Genomic DNA, 23,776 nt, shown 5'->3' on the forward strand with positions numbered 1-23,776 from the left:
TTTGTTCAAATTAAAAGTAAATGCTTTGTAATATTTCTATACATGCCAGACTGTATTCTTTATCTTATTGTTGAGTACTGTAATGTTCTCCTTCGCGTGTAACGAAACGCCGAATTAAACGTCGAGATAAACCACAGTTAATAAGAACCAGATCGCAGTAAGATTAACCATTTACTGTTCACTCTTCACATTAACATATGGTGAAAACTGTTGATAAAACAATACAAGATTGATACAGTATTTGTTCCTTCCTTAATATCACATTTCAAGTGTAAATACTTGCAAAGGTGACTATAACTACATTACACTAAGGTGCAGTATACAGGGAGAGTTTACCTGCTCCATTGACTACTTTAAATACACTTCCATGCAAACTATCCGCGACTCTTTAACTAACGAAAGCATAAACATTATCTACCGTCGTTACTTCTAACAGGATCGGCATTAACATCTTAGTTCAATATATCGGTTATCTATTAACTTACAGCGTTGCTCTCACTGTGATTTCTCATGCCTGCAAAACAACTTCTGCTCGGGTCTGCCTCGTGGTGAGCCCCCACCCTTGTGCTAATTTCAAACCGGTATTTTCCCACAAGACGCGGCGAAACCGGATGTGACGTCATCGCATGCCGATATATTTTACATGCAATGAATATACTTTAAACACTTCTAATTCTAACTAGAAAATACTATCGAATGAATTACTAAGCAGAAATATTATAAACTAAATAACTGTCGTAAAGACAGCACAGTCCCCGCTTGACCTTCGTAAGGTCACAATGAGCAGAGTACAAAACTTAGTCTCTTAATCAGTCATTGGGTAGAAGTAGAATAACTTCTGTAACTGGCCCTTGGTAAATTTTCACATCGCCTTCAATTCGATCTTCCTGACATGTCCATCCCCGCTAGGGAATGTAGCAGTGATTCTGGCCGTTGGCCAGCTGTTGCGGGCGATTTGCTTGTCCCTGAGCAGGACTAAGTCTCCAACTTGAAGATTCCTGTGGGTTCTGTCCACTTTTGTCTCTGTTGCAACAAAGGTAGATATTTTTGTCTCCAGCGAGGCCAGAACTGATTTGCCAGAGCCTGGACTTGTCTCCATTGCTTTGTGTACAAATCCTTGTCTGAGAAGTCTCCTGGTGGAGGAGGTGCTCCTGCCTTCTGCGTAAGGAGCGTTGATGGCGAAAGTATAAAGGGGTTTTCTGGGTCAGAAGACACAGGTAGGAATGATTGTGCGTTTATAATGGCTGTGACCTCTGCCATTAGGGTGCACAGTACCTCGTGGGCCAATCGGGTGCGTTGCTGCATCTCAGGTTTCCTTTTCTGGGTTTTCCGTAAGGACGTGAACCGTTTGACTGCCTGCTCTTTGTTATCTGGTGAGCGCTGGCGTGGTTCTCTGAAAGGCAATGGGGCAACCCCATTATTTGCTTCATCTCTGAAGACCTTGGTGTCTTTGGGTTTTAAAGAAATGGTATCTTGAGCTGATTGTGCAAGTTTGTTTCCGTGCTCGGTTTGAACGAAAACTGACTGACCTAGCGTCTCGTCGGTTACTTTACGCTTGGTAATGTCTTGTTGTGCTTCTTTAGGGTACACCTCAGTGAGGCAGATCTCGGAACAAGAACGGCTTGACTGAGTTTGACCGCAAACTTCCGTACTGTTCGAGCTGACAATTGTTGTCCTGGAGTGAACCTCTCCCTCCCCGCCGTCCTGTTGTGGGGGTGAAGGAGCGTTGTCGGTTCTTTCATTCTTGACTTCATCACGGAGCCGTGAGGGTAAATTTCCTTCCTCGTATGGATGTGATGCAATCGTGACTCTCTGAGGTTCCTCGTAGCTGGGGAAGTTATCGAATACGTATGGAGAGGGGAGACGAGCCTGCCTGTCTATTTGAGATTGTACATAGTCGCTTGTGCGTTCCAGTCTGGTCCTTTCTAAAGTAGATCTTGCTTCGGTCAGATCACGCGACCCTTCAGCTTCTTCTATGTACTCTGCTTCCGCCATGGCAGCTTCTTCTTCTCTTTCTAGCTGCAGCACTTGCAACTCTGTCGATATTTTTGCCATTTCCAACTGGGTTTCGGCTTCTTGGGCGGCCGCTTTCCTTTGTCTGGCGGCCTTTTCCTTCTGGATTTCGGCTTTTCTGGCGGCCCTTTCGGCTTCTTTGGCAGCCTTTTCTTTCTGGATTTCGGCTTCTCTGGCAGCCTTTTCTTTCTGGATTTCGGCTTCTCTGGCGGCCCTTTCTTTCTGGATTTCGGCTTCTCTGGCAGCCTTTTCATTCTGGATTTCGGCTTCTCTGGCGGCCCTTTCGGCTTCTCTGGCAGCCTTTTCTTTCTGGATTTCGGCTTCTCTGGCGGCCCTTTCGGCTTCTCTGGCAGCCTTTTCTTTCTGGATTTCGGCTTCTCTGGCGGCCCTTTCTTTATGGATTTCGGCTTCTCTGGCAGCCTTTTCTTTCTGGATTTCGGCTTCTCTGGCAGCCTTTTCTTTCTGGATTTCGGCTTCTCTGGTGGCCAGTTTCATTTTCAAAACTGCTTCTTGTCTGGCATAACGCAGTCGCACCTTGGCGGCTTCTGCCTTTCTGGCGGCCCTTTCGGCTTCTCTGGCAGCCTTTTCTTTCTGGATTTCGGCTTCTCTGGTGGCCCTTTCGGCTTCTCCGGCAGCCTGTTTCATTTTCAAAACTGCTTCTTGTCTGGCGTAACGCAGTCGCACCTTGGCGGCTTCTGCCTTTCTGGCGGCCCTTTCGGCTTCTCTGGCAGCCTTTTCTTTCTGGATTTCGGCTTCTCTGGTGGCCTGTTTCATTTTCAAAACTGCTTCTTGTCTGGCGTAACGCAGTCGCACCTTGGTGGCTTCTGCCTTTCTGGCGGCCCTTTCGGCTTCTCTGGCAGCCTTTTCTTTCTGGATTTTGGCTTCTCTGATGGCCTGTTCTTTCTGGATTTCGGCTTCTCTGATGGCCTGCAGCATTTTCAAAACTGCTTCTTGTCTGGCGTAACGCAGTCGCACCTTGGCGGCTTCTGCCTTGGCTCTTGCCTGGGTGGACTTACTTGATGTCGGTTTACCGCCCTTGTCGCTGGGCGGCGTCGACTTGATGCTGGATTGAGCTGACATTGCAGCACTTGAAACACCTGATAATGTCGCTTTTTCACTGTAACGTTCTCCTTCGCGTGTAACGAAACGCCGAATTAAACGTCGAGATAAACCACAGTTAATAAGAACCAGATCGCAGTAAGATTAACCATTTACTGTTCACTCTTCACATTAACATATGGTGAAAACTGTTGATAAAACAATACAAGATTGATACAGTATTTGTTCCTTCCTTAATATCACATTTCAAGTGTAAATACTTGCAAAGGTGACTATAACTACATTACACTAAGGTGCAGTATACAGGGAGAGTTTACCTGCTCCATTGACTACTTTAAATACACTTCCATGCAAACTATCCGCGACTCTTTAACTAACGAAAGCATAAACATTATCTACCATTGTTACTTCTAACAGGATCGGCATTAACATCTTAGTTCAATATATCGATTATCTATTAACTTACAGCGTTGCTCTCACTGTGATTTCTCATGCCTGCAAAACAACTTCTGCTCGGGTCTGCCTCGTGGTGAGCCCCCACCCTCGCGCTAATTTCAAACCGGTATTTTCCCACAAGACGCGGCGAAACCGGATGTGACGTCATCGCATGCCGATATATTTTACATGCAATGAATATACTTTAAACACTTCTAATTCTAACTAGAAAATACTATCGAATGAATTACTAAGCGGAAATATTATAAACTAAATAACTGTCGTAAAGACAGCACAAGTACTCTCTTACACACATGCATCCCCATTAGTACAGTACACTCAAATTAATGTTTGGAGCAAATCTCAGTTCACAATTGTATACACGAGGAAATCTGCAGGTGCTGGAAATTCAAACAACACACACAAAATGCTGGTGGAACACAGCAGGCCAGGCAGCATCTATAGGGAGAAGCACTGTCGACGTTTCGGGCCGAGACCCTTCATCAGGACCCTTCATCTCCCTATGGATGCTGCCTGGCCTGCTGTGTTCCACTAGCATTTTGTGTGTGTTGTTAGGGTCTTGGCCCGAAACGTCGACAGTGCTTCTCCCTATAGATGCTGCCTGGCCTGCTGTGTTCCACCAGCATTTTGTGTGTGTTGTTGTCACAATTATATGACATTTTCACTCAGTGATGTGAATGGTGAGTTCAATGCCTCGGTTCTTTTTTGTATACGTAGTCCACGAGTTGTGAACGTCCGACTTACGTACAACTCGTACTTATGAACTGAGGAAGGAGAACGGTGTTGGAATGTGATGCCGTCCGCCATTCTAAGTAGGATTGCGATGCCCTCCGCCATTTTAAGTCGTTGCCGTTGACATTGCGTTGAGAGTTTAACTTTGTATTTGGCTTAAATTTTTCTTAGCAAGATTCACCCTGACCCACACCCCCACTTTTCCGGTTGGCTGGTGGCACAGTGAGATCAGTGCTGGGCTTGAGAACGGAGGTTCCCGAGTTCGATCCAGTGACAGACCACTCCCGAGCACGCCGGTTGATGTCGAGCTCGCAAATCAACCTCGTAAAAAAAACACTGCCAACTCCAGTTTAAATTCGCACGCAGAATATCGTGGAGGATCAAATACTCAAACCCAGCACAGCCCCCACTTGCCCCATTTAACCTGTCTCAGTGTGGTGGACTTTAGAACCCAGGCAATTCAGTGCGGTGGTGTTCAGGACCTGGCGGAGCTCGGGACCCGCTGCCCGCAGTGTTTCTGTTCCGTTGATGGGAAGCGATCATGATTGAAAATAAAGTGGAAATAATAAAGCGTTTGGAAAGAGGTGAAAAATCATTGGTCATTGGAAAAGTGTTAGGCTAGACTCGATCAATGATTGGAACAATTTTAAAGGATCAAGTGAGAATAATGGAGCATGTGAAAGGCTCTGCCCCAATGAAAGCTACAATTATTACTAAGCAACGCAGTGGTTTAATTATTGGAATACATACGTTTCTTAAGTGTTTTATATGCATAGAAAGGTAAAATATATACTATATACTAAATGTTTGACTAACTGTCACTAAATAATACCGAATGTACTTGTCCCAACTTATGTACAAATCCCACTTAAAGACAGACTCAGGAACGGAACTCGTTCGTAATCCGGGGACTGCCTGTACTTACCAGGCCAATTAAAAAAAAATATTAATACATTGGGAGTTGTGCATTTTGGATGCTATTTACATTTCAGAGTTCCTTCAACATCTAGATACGTGAATCCCGCAGTTAACAAAAGAGCCAGTTTCTAACTTGCTGCCAATGGACGTAAATCTATGATAAAAATTCCCTTACATTTCCCACTGTATGCCACTTGGAAACCTATTGGCACAGTCTCAGTGTATTCACAAGTGAAACATTGTTGATTAAAAGGAACTTTCTGCAGCAACAATTGGCAAATACAAAATAAAAATTAGTATGGTTTTCATTTTAAAGAAATACTGTACGATTTTTATAACGTCCAATCATGTTCTTGAGAAATAGGTAGTGAGATTTTGACTCTGGGTCAGAGCCAATAGGTCAAGCGTTGACCAAAAACATTAATGGCCAGCAGGTCAATCTTCTTATTTATTGGACTGAACATCCCAGAATGCCACACATGCTGGTAGATTTGTGTTAATTAATAGTTCATTGTTTTTTGAAGCAGATGAAACAAGCAAACATGTTTGGTTTCTTCCAGCTCTAAGTGAATTCTAAGACTAAGGGATCTTTTATCACATGCAATCCACAGATGAATGAGAATTTTGCCACTCAACTTAAGTTGACCAAGTCCTTCTATGTCCAGTGTTTTAAGACTTCCAAACAGTTTTGAGCTTAAACTGCTGAGGATTCTGACTAACGGGGCCATCAGTTAGTTGGGACAGCTCTTTATTTGGTACCACTCTTAAGGAACAAAAACTATATTGAGAAAATAGCCAGGATTCCCTTTGTTTATTTAGTACACTATGCCATTTAATCAAGACAGGAGACTGTTGCCAAACGGTTTCCAACTAGCATCAGACTTGTGTGGCCATTAAACACCACACCATGCTTAGAGTACTCAGTTTTTAAATAGTGTCAGTTTTGTCTGGTTGTGTTCAAAAAGCAGCGATTTTTGTTACTGATAGTTTGCAAGCAATAAGAAGAAAGACAATTTGGAACTGTTTTGCTCACTGCAGTTTCAAGCATTTGGACTTGGAGATACCAGAAATGACAGTAAGTGAAAATGAAATGATTTAACTACTTCAACAAATTAGGAATTAGAAAGGTATCCACAATCATTTTCAATGTCCAAATGAAAATGAAGATCTGGAGGATGCTATCGTGTTAAGCATTGTATGAAGGCAGTCCATTAACTACACTAGGTATCTGCACTGATGTTGTATTTTTACAGTTAATCAAAGGAATGTGGCAGATAACGATTAAGAACTAATACACAGTTTTATAATACTGTGGAGGTTTTGGTAGTGTTCTAATTTGTTCTGTATTTCATTTAAATACACAAACTGTTATTCAGTTAAATGGTTACTTGTCTTTATTATATCTTTTCAAATGAAAATTTCATGGAGGAGTTATGGTGGAGTTATGGTGACACTCAACAGTGACTCCTTTGAGTTCATCTACAAAAACCGTTTAATTTCTACACTTGATGTCTGTGAATCGCACTCTCTCTCATTGATGAATGTTTCAGTTTCCCTTTTAAATGAAAAGTATGTTTTCAACTTTGTAAAGCTATGCAAATCTTTGGGAAAACAGGCATAAAATGCTGATGACAATTTTAGAGTTGTCTCATTTTTGGTAATTTTTCAATCCATCTGCATGGAAGCAATAGCACCACAAAAAGTGACACTTCAATTACTGCACAGTTGGTCAAAACAAAGCAGACTGAGTGAAGAATATTCAGTGTAATAGTTAATTCTTGTTGCTGCAGCATCCAATCCCCATTTCTTTCACTGTCTAACCACTTGTCAAAAAAGCAATTTCCTCTCTCCATGCTAGGTAATAGAATGGCATGTACATACATTTCTTCTTTCATCAGTCCATATGCACAAGATACCCAGTTAGAACAAATTTCTTTAGCCTTGTAAAACAGATTCCTTTTTCAGTTATGAATGTGCTAATCTCAAGGACCAATAAACTATCTAAAAAAAGCATGATAGCAAATGGCAAGACATAAAACACAAACATAAGTTTTGATGCACTCTCCTGTAATAGGAATGAAGCTTATTTTACTCAGGGAATAATAGAAGGCAAATTCATCAGACCAGATAAGTGCATGTTTTAAACACCAGATTGCTCTCCTCCCCCATTTTGTTCCATCTGCCATTCACCAATGGACCTAGGTCTCTATGTACATACACATGGTGGCGTAACAAAGAAGGCATTTGGAACACTGACCTTCACTCTTCAGGACACTGAGCATAGGAGCTGGGACATTATGTTGCAGTTGTACATGACATTATTGAGGCTGCAACAGGAATATTAAGTATAGCTTTGGTTCCCTGTTATAGGAGACCCATTATTAAGCTGGAAAGAGTGCATGGAAGGTTTATCAGAATTTTGCTAGGACTCGAGGGCTTGAGTTACAGGGAGAGGTTGGTCAGGCTTTTCCTTGGAGTGTAGAAGACCAAAGGATGACCTTTTAGAGGTGTATAAAATCCCAATGGGCATAGATGAAGCCTTTTTCCCAGGGAATGGTAATCAGACCTAAAGGACATAGGATTAATGGGGTGGGGGGGGGGGGGAGACTTAAAAGGGACCAGAAGGTCAACCTCTTCACAAATACATTGATGTATTTATAGAACAAGCTGCCAGAGGAAATGGCTGAATTAGAATCAGGTTTATTGTCACTGACTTAGACTATGTGAAATTTGTTGTTTTATGACATCAGTATAGTGCAAGATAAAAATTACTATAAATTATATAGATAATTAAATGGAAGAGGAATAACAGGGTATTGCTCCCAGACCATTCATAAATTGATGGCAGAAGGGAAGAGGCTTTTCCGAAAACACCAAGCATGGGTTCTCAGGCTCCTGTACTTCCTCCCCAATGGTAGTAATAAGAAGTGGGCACATCAAGAATGAGGGTCCTTTATGCTGGAAGCTATCATCTTGAGGTGCCGCCTCTTGAAGATGTTCTTGGAAGTAGGAAGTATTGTGGCTGTGATGGAGGTGGCTGAGTCTCCACCCACTGCAGCCTTTATACCACATGGTGACGCAATCAGAAGGAATGTCCTCCGTACATCTACAGAATTTGCAAGTGTCTTTGGTGGCACACCAAATCTCCTCAAACTCCTAATAAAGCAAAGCAGTTGGTATGCCTTCTTAATGATGAAAACAAAGAGGTAGTTCAGGATAGATCCTTCGAGAAGTTGATCCCCAGGAGCTTAAAGCTGTTTACACTTTCCACCGCCAGCCCTCCAACCCCTAAAACATACTCAGGTACATGGATAGGAAAGGTTTATGGGGACAACTGACATCCTGTCACACTCACCTCAATAACAAGCAAATGGTTTGTGAAGCTGGTCAAGGACTACATCTGCAGCATGTTACCACCCACACTGGACCCCCTACAATTCGCCTACCAACATAACCGGTTGACAGGTGACACAATCTACACACCATCTTTACACTCCTGGAGAAGAGGGATGCTTATGTGAGAATGCTGTTCTTGGACTACAGTTCAGCATTCAACACAATAATTCCCTCCAGGCTCGACAAGAAGCTCAGAGATCTCGGTCTTCACCCTGCCTTGTGTAGCTGGATCCTGGACTTCCTGTAGATCACCGGCAGATGATAAGAGCTCCTCACCTCTGCCTCAACACAGGAGCCTCTCAGGGCCTTGTCCTAAGCTCCCTCCTTTACTCTCTGTATACCCATGAACGTATCACCACCCACAACTCCAATCTGCTAATTAAATTTGCTGATGATACTACATTGATTGGCCTTAACCCAAATAATAACGAGGCAGCCTACAGAGAAGTCATCACCCTCCCTCAAAGTTGCAAAAACAAAGGAGTTGGTTGTGGACTACAGAAGGAATGGAGGCAGGCTAACCCCTATTGACATCAATGGATCTGGGGTAGAGAGGGTGAACAGCTTTAAGTTCCTTGGCATAAACAACACCGAGGATTTCACATGGTCTGTACATACTGGTTATGTGGTGAAAAAAGCACCACAGGGCCTCTTTCACTTCAGATGGCTGAAGAAGTTTGGCATGAGTTCCCAAGTCCTAAAGACTTTCTACAGGGGCACAATTGAGGGCATCCTGTCTGGCTGCATCAATGTCTGGTATGGGAACTGTACTTCCTTCAATCACAGGACTCTGCAGAGAGTGGTGTGGACAGCCCAGTGCGTCTGCAGATGTGAACTTCCCACTATTCAGGATATTTACAGAGACAGGCAAAGAAAAAGGGCCTGAAGGATCAGTGGGGACCCGAGCCACCCCAAGCAGAAACTGTTCCAGCTGCTACATCTGGGAAATGGTACCGCAGCATAAAAGCCAGGACCGACAGGCTCCAGGACAGCTTCTTCCACCAGGTTATTAGAGTGATTAATTCACGATGATATAATTGTATTCCTATGCTATACTGACTGCCCTGTTGTACATACTGTACTACTTATTACAAAATATTGTATATTGCATCTTCAGATGGAGATGTAACGTAAAGATTTTACTCCTTATGTATGTGATGGATGTAAGAAAGAAAGTCAATTCAATCACACTTCTCTGTCAGATGCTTCTCACTTACACAACTGTCGTTTTTCCAACAACTTGAGGTTTTGTGTTATATATAAACATATATGCTTCCTCTTTTTCTTTCAACTATTGCCCATCCGGGGGGTGGGGGGGGGGGGTTGTCTACAGGCCTTTATGACATTTTCAACAATATCTTCACAGCACAGAGTCGAGAATAAGCGCAAAATGCATGGTAATCACTGTGAGTAATGTAAGAAGCCTTGGCTATGCTTACTCCTGAAAACAAACTGGTGCCAACAAGGCCCCACTCAGGGTATGTGAGCTCACTTCTCACAACTGTCTGTGATGCACAGAGACCCAGAACCTTCCCAACGCCTTGTAGAATTTTACACTTGTGGCGTAATGTCAGCATTCAAAAAATTCTGGATTTCAGAAGATTTTAGATTTTGGATTTTTGGATAAGTAGTGCTCAACCTATATCACCTTCTGTACTGATTAGCTGCCAGCACCTGTAGTATTTGTGCTATTGTTTACCATCCTCCAGTAGCCATCTCCATGTTCACCCTCTTCTCCCCATCTGGCACCTTCTGGCACTTTTTTTAATGCCTCTACCAATCATTCACCTGCCTGTGTTCCCCAATGCACATCGCCTGCATCCCTCCCCTAACTGGCTCCATCTGCTCACGCCCTTCAACTCCAGTCAGTCCACCAATTAACTACTGGTCTCACCAATGGCCATCTTTCCTCTCTATTCATTCCTGCTATAGGATTTTAAACCAAAGCACCAAGGATTCTTTCTTCATCACTCTGACAGCTGTGTTTCTTGAAGCATATTGTTTTGTTGCTCCATATCCCAGCATCTCTCGTCTCTTGTGGCTCAAACCAGACAGGTAATTAGCTTTAATCATATAAAGGAATTTTGTTCCAAGTGTTAACTTTTACTAGCTCAATGAATTATTGTTGAAAATAACATCAATTCAATTCGATTAAAATATATCCATGGAATAAAGCAGAAATATGAATTTTTACTTTTCATTCTTTCTCAATTATTCTAAGGTTCTAACTTCTTAGCTGTATAAAAAGAAAGATACAGTGACTTAAAATGGAACATTAAGAAGGATGATAAAGCGATAGGAATGAGAACAATTCCCTTTCTGCTAGATCTGGATGAAACCTTTTCTGAGTTTCATTCCAAGGAAGTGAATGGTCTAGAAGCCAGGGTTGATCAAAAATATGCTCAAAGCATCTTCTATTTTTGATTAATTATGGCTGAACTTTTGCCTTATGAGAACGTGTGCAATTTTGCCATTCATATTTATTCAAATATTGAAAAAGATATGAGAATTTTAACCGATCCCCTGACACCCTTCAAATCTAAAATTCAATTAATTATACTTGAACAGTGATAATAACTGTCCTGAAGTAATCTGTTTTAGAAGATGGCATTAGAAAAAAATTAAATGGAGACTACTTCAAAAGAAAACCACACAATGAACAGCAATTACATTTCCTGTAAATCAGATGAAAAATCCTCTATCATTACAATTCTCATTTATTCTCTCTTAACTTTGCCTAGCTTTACATAAAGGGCATGATAGTCTTTGGAAGAATGACAAGACGAAAAAGGTCAAACTCCTCAGAAACCATTTCCTCTTTGTCTATGCACAACTAATTGTTCCTGTTAAGTTTTAAAATTCTTTTTGATGGCTCTGGCATCCTCTGTCACTGCCAAAAGAACAAAAGGAGAATCAAAATAAAATGGATTTTTAAAAAATAATTCATTTGGACATGGATACCATATAAGAACCCATAGTAGATCTTAAAATGTCATAAATATATTTTATAAAGAATGCATTTAGCATTCTGAGAGAATGGACAGAGGAATTAAGCAAACTATATCATTATTTCAAACAGGCATGACTCTCCAAATGGTATCTTTTCATGTTGTAAAATTTAACTGCTTTATAATTAGAATGCTGCAGCCCATTCTTCTTCTTCTTCTTCTTGAAACTACATTATTGATTGTGTTGTCCTCTTAGTTTTGCCCCCTCTTCCCTATCTTAATTCCTTTACAATTTTCTCTGTGATGCCCTGACCAAATATTTTCATACTAATCCTGAACCTTGTAAATACCTATTACACCTACTATATCAGGTTATCTCTTCATCTCAGTGTTGTTGAGCTGACATGTTTGGTTGACTCCTGCAAAAACCCTGGAATTACTTTTAACTTCATTATCATTCTTGGGTGCACATTCAAGCTAAAGCAAATCAGTTTTTGTTCATTTTTTCTTCTCTTCATCCCCCCTTTATCTGCTATATGGTGGGAAATACAGTATCCATATCAGATCTCTAAACCAGCAATTGTGGTGTAACATTGTGGACACCTAATAAGTGGATGGAGTATTTTCTTGAGGTATTATGTTTGCTGGTGTGCTCCAGAACCTTATAAGGAATATTATAGTTATAAATCTCACCTCACGCTGGGGCTATACGGCGTTGAGGCACATCCCCTGGGTGGTGCATGGGGGAATCCCTCATGTGAGGGGTGCACCGGATAATATGGAAGAAGGTGCTGCGAACCAACATAGCCTAGGAGAAGGACACTCGACAATCACTCGAATGGAATCCACAAGGGAAGAGAAGAAGAGGTCACCCAAAGCAAACCTGGAGGCGTAGGCTTTTGGATGAACTGAAAGCTGCTGGCCAAACTTGGGAGACTGCAAAAACATCTGCTAGAGATCGCAGAAAGTGGAGGACTTTTGTTGAGGCCCTATGATCCATAAGGAGCGAAAAGGATTAAAGTGATAGTTATAAATCTCAGGGTAAGGAATATTATAGTCATAAATCACAGGATGGCACAGAATGAGACCCTTTGGCCCATCACATCTGTGATTGACCATGATGCCAATGCACTAATCCCACGTCCCTGTGTGTGGTGCATGCACCTTGATTAATTGTCTTTTTCTGTCTTTCTCTAAATGCCTCCAGCATTGCTATTGTACTCAGTTCTACCATGTCCCCTCAGTAACCTATGCAAAAAAAAACGAGTAAAAATTCTATGTGGTTAAACTCCTTTAAAATTTCCCCTTTGCTACTTAAATGTATGCTATGTAATTTTGACATTTGCACCCTGAGAAGAAGACTCAGAGTCTTTACATTGTATGTGCCTCTCTGAACATTATATACTTCTCCCATCTCACTCGTCAGTCTTCAGAGCTCCAGCAAAGACATTTCATGATGGGATTACTTTCATCTTGTATCAACAGAGATGGTGGCAACATCCACCATGACCAGATTTGAAGCAGCTAATAATTGCTATCACTCACTAAGGTCTAAACAGTAGCACAGCTTGTGGAGTTCCTGCTTCTCAGCTCATCAACCCAAACTTAGTCCTAACCTCTACTGAATACTTTTGACTATTCTCCCTTTGACTCCTACATCGGTAAGGGTGAGTGGAAAGATCTGACAGAGTTGACTGCATTGTGGGGAAGAATAAAAGAATTGGGGTTAATGTAGAATTGGAGAATATGAATACTTGACAGTTAGCATGGGCTTCGTGTGCAGAAGCGCATTTATTCCTGCTGTATGACTCTATCACTAAGATGGAGGAAACAAGTCAGAAAGACTTAGATATGGTTTGGTGATAGGATAGTCAATATTTACTATGCAATTAGTTGGGTAATGGCATTAATAGATGTGATAATTCCTGAAATAACATGCAGGTGGAACAAAATTAACTTGACCTTGACAGGCTGTCTGGAGAACTACACTCCAAATGCTTTCAGATGCAGCGTGGCAGTGCCTATCCTCCACGCTGACTTGGCAAGCTTCAACATCAAACGTCAAACTGACAGTCTTTTGTGGGTTGGATGACATAACTATTTGTGAAACAAACTGCATCAAAATCCGATAAAGGGCAGTATCCACAAAACACCTCAAAGAAACTAACACCGACTGATCAATGAGTACCACATTGGACTTGGAGTTAGCCCTGGAAACCAATATCAAACACTTGGCGACAAGCAATTCTCCGGCTTTGAAGAAATTCCATCTATCTCAGCATATATCTCAACCTCATGATGCTGAGATCTTTTAACATGTTTTTCTTACCTTTAATTTCACCTCTGGTCTTTGCTCATCTCCTGAGCATCATTTAAAATATTGCTATTTATATCCATTGTTCTGGTTTGCAATCAGTGGTTTTCCTAATTAAATGCATAATCCATTGATAGCCTGCATGTAATAATTTGTAGCCTCACATTTACTCAGACCCTTCTCCTTTCCATACTTTGCCATCTATCTCTCGATCCAGAACGGTGGAACAAGCTTGATTCATTTTATCATTCTATCTACAATATTTTTCCTAAAATCTCTTTCACCTGACTAACCTGAGTCCTGACTTTTCTGAGGACTATGAGAACGATCCCAGGATTGAAAGGATTAACATATGAAGAGCTCTGGATGTGTATTCACTGGAGTTTAGAAGAATAAGGGTGGTTTGCAATGAAACCAACTCAATATCAAAAGGCTTAGATAGAGTAGTGGAAGAGTGTAGGAACAGAGGGTTCAGCCTAAAAATATAAAGACCTCCTTTTAAAACAGTGTTGAAAAGGAATTTTAGCCAGAGGGCAGAGAATCTGTGAAAACCATTGCCACAAGTGGCTGTGGAGGCCAAGTCATTGGGTATCTTTAAGTGGAGGTTGACGCTTCTTGATTAGTAAGGGCATCAAAGGTTACAAGGAGAAGCCAAGAGAATTGGTTGATCAGGAAAATAAATCAACCATGACCGAATGGCAGAGAAAACTCAATGTGCCGAATAGCTTATTCTGTTCCAATGTCTTATGCCTTCAAAGTGGTTATATTATGCAATGGACAAATCAACTTCAACCACAAATATTTTGCTGTAAACCTTTCAGATTTTGCAAGACTTAGAAATAGAAATTCTTTAGCACAGTACATTCTATGTGCGACATAATCGCATTTAGTTTAAAACCTGAATTCTAAAGACAATATAATATTCACCAACATTATATGATTTGCCATTACAATATAACACACAAGCATTGTGTAAACCTGACTGCAGTCACATGCTTGAACAGGAAGACCTCTTAGACATCATTTAAAGATGTTGAAGATACTTAGCTATGTCTAAGCAGAGACGCTTATTGGTTAACATAGTCAACAAAAATGTAGAATAACCACCTACCCTTGATAGTCAATATTAGTACCATCACTAAGTCCACCAGCAAAAATATTCTGTAGGTAACAGCCACTGGAGCAGCCACATAAATACTACGACTACAAGAACAGATCAGGGGCTAGCTATTCTATGGCAAATGACAGGCAAAAGTTTTCCTCTATCTACTAAGGAACAGGTCAGGAAGATGATAGAATACCTTTTGTTTGTCTGGACAAGTACAGCTCCGACATCATCCAGGGTGAAGCAGCCCACTTGACTGATATGCCATGCACCACCCTAAGCATTGATTCTCTCCTCCACCAGCCTACAGTGGCTGCAGTATATACCATATACAGAAGTTACTGCAGTTACTTGTCCAGAGTATGCCAACAGTATCTCCGGTAAGAAGTACTGAGGCAGCAGAAATATGGGTGAACCACCATCGGCAGGTTCTCCTCAAGTCACAAAATGTCCTGGTTTGGAAATACATCACCAGTATATATTCCTGAATTTCTTTGCCAAGAGTATTGTTGGAGTGTATTCACCAGGAGAACTGCCATAATTCGCCCCCACCTTCTCAAGAGCAGTTAGGTATGGGAAATAAATCATGGAATTGCCAGTAATACCCAAAAATCAATAATTATTTAAAACAATCACAAATTGAGGATTTCAGATGATATTAAAGTATGGTAGTTTCGCTTTTGTTACTAGGAATTAAAATAAAATGAAATTATAACAAGAAGAAAAAAACCATGCCATAACTTCTAATTACTACTTTTGTTTAAAAAAAAGCCTAACCCTGCACAATAAGTGTTTCAGATGTAAATTACTTTTTAGTGAGAAACTATCTTGATAGTTTAATTCTAAACCATAAACTGAAATTGAATAGTTCATCAAAATATGATCTTTTAATAGAATATTTACTGTAAGTACAATTGAACCTTCTGTTTGAACTGGTTCAGCAGATTAGAAACTGAAAGCTCACAACTTTAAATATATTTTGTAAGAGCTATTTTTCATGGCAATGAAATGGATTCAGTCTATACAGTTCTCCTGATGCTAATCTGTTTAATTAAACCTACTTATTCATAAACCAGCTTTAATTACAGAAAGATTTAACGGACATTATAGATAATCCAAACTGGAAGTACTGATGGAGGTCAAATGCAAATAATATCAGAGGTCATGCAAAAGTGGTAAGTTGAATAAGTTTTCACAAACTGATTTTTCATTCTTAAATCTGTTGTGAGGCTGAGCGGGTTGGTCCTTGATCTGAAGATTTTTTAAAACAAGAACATCAGAGACAATTTCATTCTGTGCTTTGATCAATTTAATAACTTTTTTGGGTGGATGGGATGGGAAGGTTTTGATCACCAAATGTAAAATCAAAACACTTCAAAATAGGCTGGACTCAGAAAGGTGATTTTGGAATTTGCAAATCAGTATTATTTCTTCATTCTAATAATTCTTGTCAATTTACAAGTATAACTAAGGATCACCCTTATGGAATTACAACCCTGTTAATATTTCAATATTATAATTTCACAGGGATTTGCAATGAAATGAAGTGAAGTGTGACATTTCTAAACTTTAATCATCACTAAACATATTTCTCAATCTAACTGTAGCATTATGTGAGTTTCAAATTTTCCTTCCAGGCATTCAATGTTTTCGGCATCCTTTCCAATCTGATTCTGCCTACATCACCTTACTCTATACCCCTGAAATCCAAAGCTTTCCTAACTAAATTCTGTTTAAATCCTTTTCAAGGGCCTGATCAAGACATTCATGGCAATTTTTTTGTTTTCATACTACCTGCTCAAATTAATCATGTTGCTTCCCACAAATATAACTGAACTTGTTATTTTTATTTTAATTATTAATTTCATTATGGATATTATGCTTAAGTCAGAAAAATAAGATCAAACATTATATAAAATAATCAGAACAGGAGAAAAGGGGCTTACAGATAAGGAAATTGTTAAAACTGTTGAAGTATAACGTTAATACTTGGGCTTATTTGCAGAGGAAGATAATTGAAAGGTAGGGAAATTTTGCTACAGCTTTGGAGCACACCATATGCTATGTTATGAAAACTATACAAAGGCACTGAGGAGGGTGCCAACAAAATGGGCAAGGATAATACAGGAGCAGAAGGTCTCTGTGCTAGATGGCCTCATAGAAATCCACAATAGAGCAATTCCACTTTAATGGCAGAACAAACTTAACCTGCTCAATAGAGGACATTTGACAAGGAATGAAATAGGAATTCAGAAGAAATTTATTTACTCTCAGGTGATAAGAATGTGACTACAGTGTTGACCAAGTGGAAAAGTTATGATTAAGGGGAGAGTGAATTCAGGATTACAGTCTCTCACTTTGGACATGAAAGGTAGAAGGATTGAGATACTAATTTTCATTTCTGTTAATTAGTTTGTTTTGGTTGGTTCTGTAAGTGGGACAATTAATTAATCCACTTAATATTCTGTCTGGATTGTCTCAGTGACACAATCCAGACAGAATTGTAAAAAGGATAAGAAGCCATTATAATACAAATGAACAACAAAGTGAAACATGAAATAAAAGGCTAACAGTGACAGGAAAATATGTGATTTCAGAGAGAAAATAACAAATGGTGAAAGAGAAAATATGTGAGCACAGATAAAAAGGTAAGAAAAGAGAAATGTGGGAGATAAAAGTTGTGTAGTCCGGGAAACATAAGATATTCTGGGGTCTTAATCAACATTCTGACTCAAACAGACGTAATATTTCATATGGTCTACTTAATGTGACACTCAGGAAAGGTTCATTGCTCAAATAGCTGGAGGCCTCTAGTTTATAGAATAGAGATTTCTTGCAGGAGTTCAATCTAAACAGTGAAACAATCAGCGTGCAATGCACTTTCTTTCTCATGACGAGAGCCGATGAGTCAGTAACGAGCCTAGGTATATTGTGAGATTCAGGAAAACCTTAAAAAGCCATTCTCTGAAAACAGATAGTTTGCTATAGCAGACTTGTGATGCCCTACTCTAAAAATATAAAGAACACTACATTTATGAAATTTTAGTGCTTTAAATGAATTTTGGAAAGTTCCTGCTATAATTTATTAATATGTTTCTTTTTGTTTGAATTCCTCAGGCAACACTTTATATCAGCACTAATAAGTTTCTCTTAATAGGAGGCAATCTAATAAATAGGCCAGTTTATTTTCTACCTGAACATTCTAATTAACTGATTTAACTAAGGAAGCAGTCTTCAAACTAACTTAGATAGTGCTATTATCATAATTTATATGGCATCTAAATATTTTAGTTACGGCATTTATTTTGTATAATGGAAATACATATCACAATGATAAGATCTTATTTTGTGAAGCATAAAAATTTTGTGGGCACGTGTGAATTATTGTAGCAATATATGGCTTGTAAATTTATTCCCAATTTAAATTCAGTGTATATGACAGACTGAGAAATTACTTCACTCCAAAAACTGGTAGTTAAAGTAATTTATTTGCAGTATTATAATAATTTTATTTTAGGACATCCAACCAGTTGTGAAAGAAATAATTGTTTAAGGAAATCAAACATCTAATGACACTAAATCTAATATTATGATGTAATTTATGTAGTTCTGTTTAAGGATATACATATTTATAAAAAGTTAGAGAAAAACTACAGCACAAATTGTCTGAGAAAATTTAAAGAAGGTATTTCTGATCTTTAAGTTAGAAATAGGACTTTTTTTCTAACTCAAAGTATTTCAGTGTTAATTGAACTTCTGTATAAAATGCATAGAGAAAGATGATTATGGTTATTGCAAATCAATCACATCATTGCAGACACACAAAAAGTTGAACATCACCCTATATAATCACTCCTGCCATCATGGTGCACAATGGCTTCAGTGCTTACCATATACTGAATGCATTGCAATTAATTAGTAAGGCTACTCCAAACACATGCTTCCTACAACCTAGGGCAAGAGGTCTTTGGCATTGCTGAAACCTCTGAGGAATCCTAAACCTTGAAATGTCTGGCATTATGGTTTTGTTGTAGAGTACCTTGACCAGAATGATTGTAGAAGTTCAAGGTAGTAGTTTGCTACAAACTTTAGAGGGCAAAGAGGGAGGGTCATAATGCCAGCCTTGTCAGTGATATCTGTATTTTCATTAGTGGGTGTCAAAAGAAACGGTTAATGGAGGGAAAGAATTCTTCATCACTTAAAGAGAAGTATACTAGCAAGCACCATAATATAAAATTAGTTTTTGAACGTGATAATAACATTTCTAACTTTTACCTATCCTATCCGAAAATCTCCATAATTTCAAGTTCCCAAAAGGAATTTGCTTAATTGTTGATTAGTTGCTGTATTACCCTCATGAACATCACAATCTCTGATTGTTTTCCTCCTACCTCGGACTCATGTTATTAGTGGCTTTTACCACGTGAATATGGAAGATTACAAGACGAAAACCTTGTCCCAACAACAACTACAGTACATTACCTTATCCAGCTACTTTGCAACTCACATTTGTGTGAAGCTGAAAATGAAAAATAGAGTCATAGAGGGATAGAACACAGAAGAAGGCCCTTTAGCTCTTCTAGTTCATGTGCAGCCATCACCACCCATTTACATTGATCCACATTTTATTCGCTCCACATTCTCATTAACTCCTGCCAGATTCTACCATTCACCTGCAAACTAACTGAGTGAAAGAAGATCATAGCTGGGAGCTTAACATCCCAGGTTATGCACTGTGTTTAAAGGACAGGCAGTTAGGCAGAGAGGCTCGATTGATAAATACAGTTGTCCACATAGAAGCCAGGATGTGAGGTACATATTACAATGGAAGTCAGAAAAGGCACATGAAAAGAGCAATGCTACAATAATCATAGGGGATTTCACTACGCAGGTACATTGGGAAAATGAGGTTGTTGCTCAACCCCAAGAGAAAGAATTTTGGATTGGGTGTTGTGTAATGAATTAGATTTGATTAGGGAGCTTAAGGCAAACGAACCCTTAGGAGTTGGTGATCATAATATGATAGAATTTCATCTGTAGATTGAGAAGGAAAAGCTAAAATCCGATGTACCAGTATAACAGTTGAGTAAAGCGAACTACAGAGGCATGAGAGAGCAGCTGGCCAAAGTTGAATGGAATGGGACATGAGCAGAGATGATGGCAAAACAGCAATGGTTGAAGTTTCTGGTAATAATTTGGAAGTCGCATGATTGTTTCATTCCAAAAGGAGGATGAGGCAACCACGGCTGACAATGGAAGTCAAAGAGCATAAGAGCAAAGGAGAACACAAAATAGCAAAAAACTGAAAATTATAGGCCAATTAGACCATCTCCAATGGTTGGCAAGATGTTGGGAATCCATTATTTAGGTTTCAGGGTACTTGGAGGCACAGGATAGGCCAAAATGGTTTCCTTAAGGAGAAATCTGTTGGGATTCTTTGAGCAAATAACAGTGGATGTTGTGTACTTGAACTCTCAGAAGGCCTTTTACAAGGTGCCACACATGAGCCTGCTAAACAAGCGAAGCACCCATGGTATTATAGGAAAGAATCCAGCATGGACAGGAGATTGGGTGACTGACAAGAGGCAAAGAGTGGGAATAAAAAGGACCTTTTCTGGTTGGTTGAGAGTGACAAGCGGTATTCCGCAGGGGTTGATGTTGGGACTACTACTTTTCATGTTATACAGTGGTGCTACAAAGTTTGTGAACTCTTTAGAATTTTCTCTATTTCCGCATAAATATGACCTAAAATATGATCAGATCTTCGTGTAACTCATAAAACTAGATAAGGAGAACAAAACTGAATAAGTAAAACAAAAAAATGTTATACTTGTTTATTTATTTATTTATTTATTGGGAAAAATAATGCAGTATTACATGTATTTGTTGGAAAAAGTATAGAACCTCTGGGGTAATGATTCTACAAAATCTATTTGGAGAATGAGATGAGATCAGAGGTGTGGGTTGTAGAGATGCTCTGCCCTATAAAAAGACACACAATGTCAGGTTACTGACAGAGCCTGCTCTTCTCAAGAAAGATCTGCATCTCAACACCAAAACCTCATCCCAACTGTGAAGCATGGTGGAAGGAGCATGGGTTGGGGTTGCTTTATTGCTTTGTTGCCTCAAGGCAATCATTAAGGAAACAATAATTTCTACAGATGAATTTTACAGGTGAATGTCAGGGTAGCAGTGCATCACCTGAAGTTTAATAGAAATTAGATAATGCAGCAAGACAATGATCCAAAAGACAAGAGTAAATCAACAATGAAATGGTTAAAAAAAAACAAAATTCATGTTTTGGAATGGCTGAGTCAAAGTCCTGAGCTTAATCCTATAAATACTTTAGAGAAGGACCTGAAGCAAGCAGTTCATGCAAGGAAGCCAACAACATCCCAGAGTTGAAGCAGTTTTGTGAGGAGGAATGGCCTAAAATTCCTCCAAGCCATTGTGCAGGACTGATCAACATTTACCAGAAACATCTGGTTCAAGTTATTGTTGTACAAGGGGTCACAGCAGTTACTGAAACCAAAGGTTCACCTACTTTTTCCAACAAATACATGTAATATTGGATTATTTTTCTCAATAAATACACTAACAAATATAATGTTTTTGTGTTATATTTAATTGGGTTTTCTTTATGTTTTAGGACTTATGTGGTCTGATCTTCACACATTAGGTCATATCTATGCAGAAACAGAGAAGATTCTAAGGATTTCACAAACTTTCTAACATCACTTATGTCAGTAATCTGGATGAAGGAACTGAATGGCTTTGTAGTTAGCTTTAGAGATGATACAAAAATAGGTGGAGGGCAGGTGGTTTTGAGGAAGCCGGGCTTGGACAGATTAGAAGAATGGGCAAAGAAGTAGCAGAAGGAAGATCATTTTCTGTAGACCATTTTCTAAATGGTGATCAAAGTCAGAAATCAGAAGTGCAAAAGGACTTGAGGATCCTCATGCAGAATTTCCTAAATATTAACTTGCAGGTTGAGCTGGAGGTATGGCAGGCAAATGCAAAGTTAGCACTCATTTCGAGAGGACTAGAATATAAAAGTGAGGATGTAATGCTGTGGCTTTATAAGGCATTGTTCAAGTTGCACTTGGAGTATTGTAAGCAGTTCTGAGTATTGTAAGAAAGGATGTGCTGGCATTGGAGAGGGTCCAGAGGGGGTTCATGAAAATGATTCCAGAAATGAAAGGGTTAATGTATCTGAAGTGTATGATGTACTCATTGAAGATTTGAAGAGTGAGGGGGGATATCACTGATAAATAGCTAATATTAAAAGACTGAGATAGATTGGATGTTGAGAGGATGTTTCCAACAGTGAGAGTTTAGGAGTAGAGGACACAGCCTCAGAATACCAGAAAAGTTCCTTAGATCAGGAATGAGGAGGAACTTGTTTTACAAGAGGATGATAAATCTGTGTAATTAATTGTCACAGCTGGTTGTGCAGGCCATGCCTTTGGGTATATTTAAAACAGAGGTTGGTAGATCCTTCCCGGTGTGGCCTTTTATATATTGGTGAGACCCGATGCAGACTGGGAGACCGTTTCGCTGAACACCTACACTCGGTCCGCCAGAGAAGGCAGGATCTCCCAGTGGTCACACATTTTAATTCCACATCCCATTCCCATTCTAATATGTCTATCCATGGCCTCCTCTACAGTCAAGATGAATCCACACTCAGGTTGGAGGAACACCACCTTATATACCGGCTGAGTAGCCTCCAACCTGATGACATGAACATTGACTTCTCTAACTTCCATTAATGCCCATCCTCCCCTTCTTACCCCATCCCTGACATATTTAGTTGTTTGCCTGTTCTCCATCTCCCTCTGGTGCTTCCCCCCCTTTCTTTCTCTCAAGGCCTCCCATCCCATGATCCTTTCCCTTCTCCAGTTCTGTATCACTTTCGCCAATCACCTTTCCAGCTCTTAGCTTCATCCCACCCCCTCCGGTCTTCTCCTATCATTTCATATTTCCCTCTCCCCCCACTACTTTCAAATCTCTTACTATCTTTTTAGTCCTGACGAAGGGTCTCGGCCCGAAACGTCGACAGTGCTTCTCCTTATAGATGCTGCCTGGCCTGCTGTGTTCCACCAGCATTTTGTGTGTTTTGTTGGTAGATTCATCATCAGTCAGGGCCTCAAAAGTTGAGGTGAGAAGGCAGAAGAATGGGGCTGAGGGGGAAAATAAATCAACCATGATCGAATGGCAGAGCGGACTTGATGGAACTAATAGCCTAATTGTGCCCCTATATCTTACAGTTTTGTGGACTTCAGCTTCACTGTTTCATTTTTACTCACACTGGACTTTGCCAATTGCTTGCAGCCAAGCAGGACAAAGTAAGACCCTCTCAACCCCACAATCAGATGTTCCCACTTGCTTCAAAGGGTTAACAGTTACACCAGTGCCCAAGAAGAGCAGGGTGAGCTGCCTTAATGATTATCGTCCAGTAGCACTCACATTTACAGTGATGAAGTGCTTTGTGAAGTTGGTCATGGCTAGAATTAACTCCTGTCTCAGCAAGGATATGGACCCACAGCAATAGGGCTATGGCAGGTGCAATCTCATTGGCTTTATTCACGGCATTGGATCAGCTGCACAATGCAAATACCTATGTCAGGATGGTGTCTTGACTACAGCTCAGCATTTAAAACAATCATTCCTACAGTTCTGATCGAAAAGCTCCAGCACCTGGACCTTTGCATCTGAATGCTTGATTTCCTAACTGGAAGACCACGACCTACGCTGATCAGAAATAACATCTGCACTTCGCTGACAATCAACTCTGGCTCAGTTCAGGGACAATTGCTTAGCCCACTGCTCTAT

General features: G+C 40.0%; 1 protein-coding gene across 15 annotated transcripts in view; it reads right to left on the bottom strand.

The window, feature by feature from the left end:
- The window catches only part of pdzrn3b (PDZ domain containing RING finger 3b), a 256,148-nt gene that overhangs the window by 56,460 nt on the left and 175,912 nt on the right, over positions 1–23,776 (bottom strand). Inside the window, exon 2 of one of the 15 annotated variants that reach the window (XM_059944348.1) lies at positions 22,958–23,124. The exons of the other annotated variants lie outside the window; for them this stretch is intronic. Coding sequence (XP_059800331.1) covers positions 22,958–23,124 — 167 coding nt within the window. The remainder of the gene's footprint in view (positions 1–22,957; positions 23,125–23,776) is intronic. 15 annotated transcript variants of the gene reach the window in all.

The sequence above is a fragment of the Hypanus sabinus genome, chromosome 19, assembly GCF_030144855.1.
Source record: "Hypanus sabinus isolate sHypSab1 chromosome 19, sHypSab1.hap1, whole genome shotgun sequence".
NCBI classification, from domain to species: domain Eukaryota; kingdom Metazoa; phylum Chordata; class Chondrichthyes; order Myliobatiformes; family Dasyatidae; genus Hypanus; species Hypanus sabinus.